Genomic DNA, 9247 nt, shown 5'->3' with positions numbered 1-9247 from the left:
CAGGAAACCAGCTAAAAACACACAACCAAGGAAAATAAAAAGAGAAAAACTCTTCTCCAAGGCTCCAAAACCAACCGCAACACAATACAACAATCTTAAATACCTTACCCAGCATAGCTTGAGGATGTTTGCCCTGATTGGGTGATGCTGAGTTAAGGTGTAGGAGAGAAGGGAAGGGGGGTCAGACTAATTTATGGCAAGGACTGGCCTACCCAAAGATTGCATTCAAACTTAAAGTAAAGGGCAATGTTAGGCGTGTACGCATGCAGGGTCTCTGACCACCAACAGGATGTCCTTTGTCTCTTCTGAGGAGGTGAGACCCATAGATTGTCTGCCTAGATTAGGCTGTCAGTGGATTTGAAATTTCCAAAATCACATTTGCTTTGATGCTTGTGATGGGGAGGCCAGGCCACATTTTTAGAAAGAAGAAGAAGATGAAGATATACTTTATTGAACCCCGTGGGGTAATTTGTCCTCTGCATTTGAATATAATATTGTATCGAATTCACAATGTCCTTCTCTAAGGCCATAATCTAAGCACTATATATCTGACACTTTTTTTCTGTTACGTAATTTATCATGAATTCAACAAATATAATACATGTAAATGTATTTTAAGTCACTTATGAACAAACATATATTCCATTGAAAAATTCGAGGACCCATAAGACCACATGCTTCAAAACAGTGAAATAATTTTGGTCATCCAAATCAATGGCAAACCTTTACACTAACCTTTTCCAATGTTCATTTGCATAATCTTAATCTGTTCTCAATACAAACGTTTACCGTATCCTAAACCTTATTTAAACCCATCGCCTAGCCAGAGAAGCTATCAGATAAGCATATTTTCTATTCCGATGGATAAAAAACAATTAAATATGAACTATTCAATAACAGAAATATAAGTAGATGTATTTGTTTTTTAAAAGCAATTTACATTGCGTTTAATATCAAAATACTCAAGTACGTATCAATATTCATTTTGGTTTTACGTTCAAAAAGTGAAAAAAAAAGTTCTCCTATAGTTCTGGTTTTCCATTCAGATGGTCTAGCAATCGCCTTTATTCAACAACTACGATCACGAGCAGATGAACATGAGTTTAAAATTACTTTTGATGAAAGAATGCTTAGAAACAGCACAATTCGGGTGGATGAAGAATCATCTTTATTCAAGAGCTAAAATATATGTCAGTGATAATGTGTTTGAATATATTAATGATGACAAATATTTCACTGTACATATTTAGGCAGTGACATGTAGGCTTAGGCTACACAAGAGTTGTACCTTTGCCATTCATGCATTTTTGTTGGAATACTTTCAGTTGTTCGGGAATTTAAAACCCTAGTTTAAATTGCTTTGTCGCTTAAGAATTGTATTTAACAATAGTGATAATGACCGCATGAATTCATTGCTTTTGCAGATTTCGTTTTTTTCCCTTCCAGTTCGACCATTTCGTCTGTCAAATTTTTTTTAACTTATTTTAATCTGCGATAAAATCACTTCTAAATTACATTACAGGCATCTAGCAGACGCTATAATACTGAGCGATTTAGTTACACAACCATTTTACATAGCATTTATATTGCATCCATTTATACAGGTGGATATACTCTGAAGCGATGCTGGTTAAGTACCTTGCAAAGGGTACAACGTGTCCAACCTGGGAATCGAAGCGATCCTTACAAGACCAGCTCCTGTCCATTATATTACACTGCCACCCCAGCAAATGAAACATCAAAACGGTGCTTCTCCACCGAACAGATTAATATTCCCCGCCTATACAAAATCTGTTCATCTTCTATAATAATTTTTTAAACGAAGCATGAATCATGTGTAGACCAATCAACCTGTTGCTTTTAGTCTGTAGAACAAGACAAGAACTGTAAGATGACGTAGATGCGCTATTCAGCTTGGTTCGGAGCACAAAGCCACAAAAGAAGGGTCTGACGTGACTCGCATGGTTAGCTAACTAATGACGCAAAATGTTGTACTTAAATCGAATGGAGAATACTCAGCCCATATGGTTAACTTAATGTAGTTCATCAAATATCCCGTTATTATGTAGGTCAATGGAAATGATAAGAGTGCAATGGACATCGCCTTTGGAAAGAATGGAACCGCAACTATCATTGGGGTACCAGTGAACACCCTGCTGCTTTCCTTCAATTGTTTAGTTTTGGCCTTCACCTTTATCGTAGGGGTTCCGGGGAATTTACTGGTGGGTTTGGTTGTGTACAGGAAGAAAACTTTACAGACCGCTAATAACGCGCTTCTGGTTAATCTTGCCACCAATGACTTGCTGAAATGCCTTCTGGATACTCCTGTGTTTTTCCTCTCCCTTCTTTGGGGCGAAAGGCATTTGGACGTGGGCGAGCGGCTGTGCTGCCTTCAGCAGTTCACATATTCCCTCAGCAGCTGCGTTCAGATACTGACCCTCGTCATAATAAGCGTGGAGAGGTTTCAAGCCATCGCCTTTCCCTTCGAGACGGAAAAGAGGAAAGCACGAATTAAAGTTTGGATGCTGCTCATCTGGGCTTTCGGACTGAGTTTAGCCATTCTCTCGGTGACTCTGTCCAAAGAAGCTCTGTTTTACATGATGTGCCGACACATACGGGTGGAATCCAGAGTCCACTCTGACCCATTCGGAACTTACGTATTGATTCCCGTTTGGGGCTCCTCCCTAGCTTTGATCATTGTCCATTACCTGCGGATTTTTGCGGTCGTGAGGCAGCACACGAATAAAATTTTCGACAACGGGATACAATTCCGATCCTCTGTAGCTAGACATGTTTCGGACTGGCCAACGGTCACACTTTCAGCACCTGGGACACGTGAAATACAGCCCACGACGAGCGCGAGCGAGATCACCGAAAACCCCGACCACACCGGTGGCTCAGTGAATGCTGCCTCCCGTACCGTCTCTGGCGACCGCAAACAATCGATCAGCAGTGCAAATAAAGCGCCTGAAATTGTTGGAGCCATATGCATCTTAACCCCCATAGCCAGGGAACTCGGCAAGAAGAGACTGGAGGGAAAACTGGCAAAGCGTTTTGGCTATATCATTATCGCGTTCATCCTCTTCTGGGTCCCTATGGTTGTTATCCTACTACTGAATGTCATCGTGGAGAACGATGCGAACACCGTGAGTAGCATTTCTCACTTTCTGTCAAACTGTGGTAGGTAAAGTACCCATACCAGTTAAAACGAATGCGTTTTTTTTACTTGCCCATTCTTTTTATTTATTTATTTATTTATTTTTACCATTTTTTAAACCTAATCTAGTGAATGCTGGCTGTGAGAACAGAACTTTGAAATTCGAAATTTGTCTGAATAAGAGAATATAAAGCTGTAACATATTTTTCCGATTCGGATAGCCTATGCAGATCTAATATAATTGGATTATACATTGCATTACTGGAGAAGAGATTAAACAGTTTTTTTAATAGTTGTTTGACACCAAATATATAGTAAATGGAATGACCAGACCATAACTATAGCATTTTAAAAAATAATAATTTTTCAAACTTTCCATAGAGTTATTATTATTCCCGACAAAATAGTCTGTGCTCTGAAAGGAGTCCTCCAAATTGATTAGGAGGAGACATGGCATGGAAGCGCACCGACTTTCTTTGCGCCATCTCATTTATTCTCAATATGTGAAGTGTTTCTGATTAACACTAGGAAGACAGAGACGTATTTGCCAAGAGACCGAACCAAACTGGATAACAATTCACTGAATTAAATAACGTGCAAAATGAAGCTCAGATAACAGCATCTCACATGCGTGTTTTTCCAATATAAACTGATAAATGAGAAAACGGGAGTTTCGCGTGTGCGCAAAGTAGCTTTAAGTAGCAACCTGTAACGAAAACTTTTTTTCATAATTTTTTTCATCATTTCAGAAAATAATAATAATCACGTCGTAGCCATCTGTCGGTATTCTTTATAGAAATAGTTGTGTGCTATTTATGCAGCTCGAAGGCATTCATTACTTAATTGGCTCTGTATTAACGTAATGCATTTACAATTTTCTGAGTAAAAACAAGCCGCAAAATTCGACCGTACGAAATTATGACCCCACTATGCAGATCATTTCTATACATTTCAAACAAGCGAATAATGTAGCTATTGTGTAAACCAGGATGTTTTTTCATGTCAACTCTTTGCAGAAAAATTAGCAGCATTTCTGTGCATGTTACTCGATTAATGGACCGTCACTCCATTGAAAACAAGTTGAATTTCACTTAATCAACCCCTGTAGGCCATAGAACAAATTTCACATAATCTCAGCTCATGTAATCTAATGTAATCTTATCCCTTCTATCAGGCCTGCAGTCGGGTCTTGCTAGAGCTAGAGACCTGTGCCATGGTGGTCACCTGCATTCCTGCAGCCCTGAACCCACTCCTCTACACGGCTGTTAACCATCAGTTTCGCACGGAGTTCAGCAAAGTCCTGTCCACAGCCTGGACCTGCAGGCACAGCCCGAAGAGCTGAGGACCAATCAGAGGACCCAACACATCTAACACAGAGGACCACACAGGACCCAGCACATCTAACACAGAGCACCCAACACATCTAACACAGAGGACCCAACACATCTAACACAGAGGACCCAGCACATCTAACACAGAGCACCCAACACATCTAACACAAAGGACCACACAGGACCCAACACATCAAACACACAGGACCCAGCACATCTAACACAGAGGATCATACAGGACCCAGCACATCTATCACAGAGGATCATCTACGACCCAGCACATCTAACACAGAGGATCATCTACGACCCAGCACATCTAACACAGAGGATCACACATGACCCAGCACATCTAACACAGAGGACCCAGCACATCTAACACAGAGGATCACACATGACCCAGCACATCTATCACAGAGGACCACACAGGACCCAGCACATCTAACACAGAGGATCATACAGGACCCAGCACATCTAACACAGAGGACCCAGCACATCTAACACACAGGACCCAACACATCTAACACACAGGACCCAACACATCTAACACAGAGGACCCAACACATCTAACACAGAGGATCATACAGGACCCAGCACATCTAACACAGAGGACCCAGCACATCTAACACAGAGGACCCAACACATCTAACACAGAGGCCCCAACACATCTAACACAGAGGACCCAACACATCTAACACAGAGGATCATACAGGACCCAGCACATCTAACACAGAGGATCATACAGGACCCAGCACATCTAACACAGAGGACCACACAGGACCCAGCACATTTAACACAGAGGACCCAGCACATCTATCACAGAGGACCACACAGGACCCAACACATCTAACACACAGGACCCAACACATCTAACACAAAGGACCCAACACATCTAACACAGAGGATCATACAGGACCCAGCACATCTAACACAGAGGACCCAGCACATCTAACACAGAGGACCCAGCACATCTAACACAGAGGACCCAACACATCTAACACAGAGGACCACACAGGACCCAACACATCTAACACACAGGACCCAACACATCTAACACAGAGGACCCAACACATCTAACACAGAGGACCCAACACATCTAACACAGAGGATCATACAGGACCCAGCACATCTAACACAGAGGACCACACAGGACCCAACACATCTAACACACAGGACCCAACACATCTAACACAGAGGACCCAACACATCTAACACAGAGGACCCAACACATCTAACACAGAGGATCATACAGGACCCAGCACATCTAACACAGAGGATCACACAGGACCCAGCAGATCTAACACAGAGGATCACACATGACCCAGCAGATCTAACACAGAGGATCACACATGACCCAGCAGATCTAACACAGAGGATCACACAGGACCCAGCAGATCTAACACAGAGGATCACACATGACCCAGCACATCTAACACAGAGGATCACACAGGACCCAGCACATCTAACACAGAGGATCACACATGACCCAGCAGATCTAACACAGAGGATCACACATGACCCAGCAGATCTAACACAGAGGATCACACAGGACCCAGCAGATCTAACACAGAGGATCACACATGACCCAGCACATCTAACACAGAGGACCACACAGGACCCAACACACCTAACACAGAGGACCACACAGGACCCAGCATATCTAACACTGAGGATCATATATGACCCAGCACATCTAACACAGAGGACCACACAGGACCCAGCACATGTGACACAGAGGACCCAGCACATCTAACACTGAGGACCACACAGGACCCAACACATCTAACACACAGGATCACACATGACCCAGCAGATCTAACACACAGGATCACACATGACCCAGCAGATCTAACACAGAGGATCACACAGGACCCAGCAGATAAAGGCCATGCCTTTAGCCCCCACAGCAGTTCTTATTGTTGATATTGTACATTCAGTGCTTTCAGTCTTTGACATTTGAGATGTTCTAAACAACCCAATCATTGTAAAAAAATATTTCTTTCTTCGTTTTGTGTAAAGTTGTTTGTTCATTCTGTAGCTCTAAGACATTTTAGACTGCCCTCCAGTGGCCAACATGGAACATGGAAAATACTGTACTGCTTAGATAACATTGTATGGTGTGTAATTACTGCATGGTAGTCCATGTGTTTAAGTGTTTGGCTGAACTTGTAATATATAAACCATGTCTATATTGTTACTTTTGTACAACATATTTTATGTGTGTATAGGTTGTTGTGAAACCTAAGTATCATTGGTATTAATAATGCTGTTTGGTATTTCTAGATTGGCCCCATATATATAGTGGAGCAGATCTTTTGAAAAAAACTACAAACTATCACAGTAAGTTTTAAAATGATATAAAACTGCTTGGGCAAAGAGATAGATAGCTTGTGGTCTTGCAATTCAAAATTATGCCCAGTGGTATCAGGTTATTCATGGATTCAAACTGAAAATGCTGGTGGGAATGAATAATTCAGCAAGACATTCTTACAAAAACCAGTACATGCAAATAAACTGCAGTCTCTTTTCCAAACTCATTAATCAATGCAAAGTTACTTTTTACAATATTACATACTTTGTTTTACATATATATATATATATATATATATATATATATATATATACACACAACGGCTTGGCTGAATACTCAATTCTGATTGGTCCAAGGGTGAGCATTAATTCTCAGTAAAGGGACACCTCGGCCTTTTAACAGTTCTAAAATCAATACGCTACAAAATCCAGCATTCTAAAGCAGTTAATACAGCAACATTATCCTATATATATGGTTGAGCCTGAAAGTTTACATACACCTACGCTAAAGACATTCAAACTAAATTTTTCACAACTCCACACATTTCATGTTACCATACATTTCCTGTGTTAAGTCAATTAGGGTATCTACTTCATTTCCATGAGAGGTCATTTCAAAATAATAGCTAAGAGACAGATTTATTTCCGCTTTTACGTACTATATCAAATTTTCAGTGGGTCAAAAGTTTACATGCACTTTGTTAGTATTTTGTGACATTGCCTTTAAATTGCTTAACTTGAATCAAATGCTTGGAGTAGCCTTTCCACAAGCTTCTGACAATACTCTGCCAAAATTTTTGCCCATTCCTGACAGAATTTGTGTAACTCAGTCAGGTTTGTGGGCCTCAGCTGTATCTATATAGTGTACATATATATATATGAACATGCATAGGTCCATGGTACCCACTCATTCTTAGATCTGCTGTATGCAAACGCAGTGTTCTCTGGAATCCATTTTCCTGGTCCAAACCAGCCACAAGCAGAACCCTGTCCATAGAGCAGCAACACAGCACATTTGATCAGATCTGTCTGAATACGTCCCTTAGGTGGCTGTCGTAGACTTCACTGCTACATGCAGTATAAGGGATTTTAGCAGTCAAACCTTGAGTGAAAAGGATAGCCAAATTCGCCAATTTAAAACATGTCCTTGAGGATTATCCTACGGTAGACATGACTGTTTAGCAAGCACCATTCAAAACAATGTTTTTTGCAACCAATAATTTAAAACAAAAACTGTCTTGTTAATACCATAACAATAATATGCATTTTCATTTAATTTCATATAGTCGTGTTTACCCATCTGACTGAGCTCTAACTTAATCTTACTCTTTGCGGTCTGACCTGACATCAATGCACAATATTTGTAAAATCCTTATTAGCCTAAAGACCCAATAAACTCTGCAATTAAAATAATTTTTGACTAACAGTTTACATAAAAAAGTAAAGGAAGCAAATACTCTGACATTAAACCTATTTTATTATTTAAAAATTGTAATAGTTTTATCCGAAAAGCAGAAGGGTCCCACAGCAGGAGGATTAGTGCTAGTCCTTTGGAGATCATGTCCATTGCATTATTACCACACTGTTTTCACTTTAACCAATCAGCAGTAGAGTGGGTGGCCAATCAGAATGAAATATGAAGTGAATAATATTCATACAAAGCAGACACGCCACGTCAGGCTTCTAGCTCTTCCGCTTGGAAATGAAACACATCAGAAGGAATTGTAATGTTCCTGTTGATCCATTTCAAAATATGCATCTTTGACTTGTGGCGAAATGAAAACTTTGTGAGAAAAGAAAGATCGTACAGGGTGTATAAAAATAGTAAAATGAGGAAGCTGTCCTGCCCGTCTTGCTGTGCTCTTATGCCACATGATCCCTGCAGCACTGAATAAAATAACCGGTTTACACTCATATCCAATACCAGCAGAATCACACTCAGACTACTTCCAGATGGCATATTTGGGATTTCTTGTGTTTACACAGCAGTCACCAAATATGACATGTGGGATTGATCAAGAAATTAGACAAGCTTAATTGTTTGCATGCAAAGACAAGTGTAAACAGTGCCTTAGTAAGGTAGTACCATGTCCTTTCAGAACAGCACAAACAGTGCCTTAGTAAGGTAGTACCATGTCCTTTCAGAACAGCACAAACAGTGCCTTAGTAAGGTAGTACCATGTCTTTTCAGAACAGCATAAACAGTGCCTTAGTAAGGTAGTACCATGTCCTTTCAGAACAGTGCCTTAGTAAGGTAGTACCATGTCCTTTCAGAACTGTCCCTTAGTAAGGTAGTACCATGTCCTTTCAAAACAGTACCTTAGTAAGGTAGTACCATGTCCTTTCAGAACAGCACAAACAGTGCCTTAGTAAGGTAGTACCATGTCCTTTCAGAACAGTGCCTTAGTAAGGTAGTACCATGTCCTTTCAGAACAGCACAAACAGTGCCTCT

The 9247-nt window shown here is 40.6% G+C and overlaps 1 protein-coding gene across 1 annotated transcript; it reads left to right on the top strand.

Annotated features, from left to right (window-relative positions):
• The first annotated feature begins 1753 nt into the window (after positions 1–1753).
• Positions 1754–7018, top strand: LOC118207590 (G-protein coupled receptor 84-like). The gene is made up of 2 exons (XM_035381343.1): positions 1754–3146; positions 4332–7018. The coding sequence occupies exons 1-2, from the start codon at positions 2094–2096 to the stop codon at positions 4497–4499; spliced, it is 1221 nt and encodes a 406-aa protein (XP_035237234.1). The 5' UTR covers positions 1754–2093; the 3' UTR covers positions 4500–7018.
• The last annotated feature ends 2229 nt before the right edge of the window (positions 7019–9247 follow it).

This window comes from Anguilla anguilla, chromosome 11 (assembly GCF_013347855.1).
Source record: "Anguilla anguilla isolate fAngAng1 chromosome 11, fAngAng1.pri, whole genome shotgun sequence".
NCBI classification, from domain to species: Eukaryota; Metazoa; Chordata; class Actinopteri; order Anguilliformes; family Anguillidae; genus Anguilla; species Anguilla anguilla.
Note: the sequence above shows the minus strand (reverse complement) of the source record. Positions and strands in the feature narration are given on the sequence as shown.

Bases quoted from the DNA above. Each gene is read 5' to 3' on its own strand.
- LOC118207590 (XM_035381343.1), top strand. From the start codon at position 2,094: ATGGACATCGCCTTTGGAAAGAATGGAACCGCAACTATCATTGGGGTA. The intron at 3,147-4,331 runs GTGAGTAGCATT...CCCTTCTATCAG, and splicing joins TGGAGAACGATGCGAACACC to GCCTGCAGTCGGGTCTTGCT.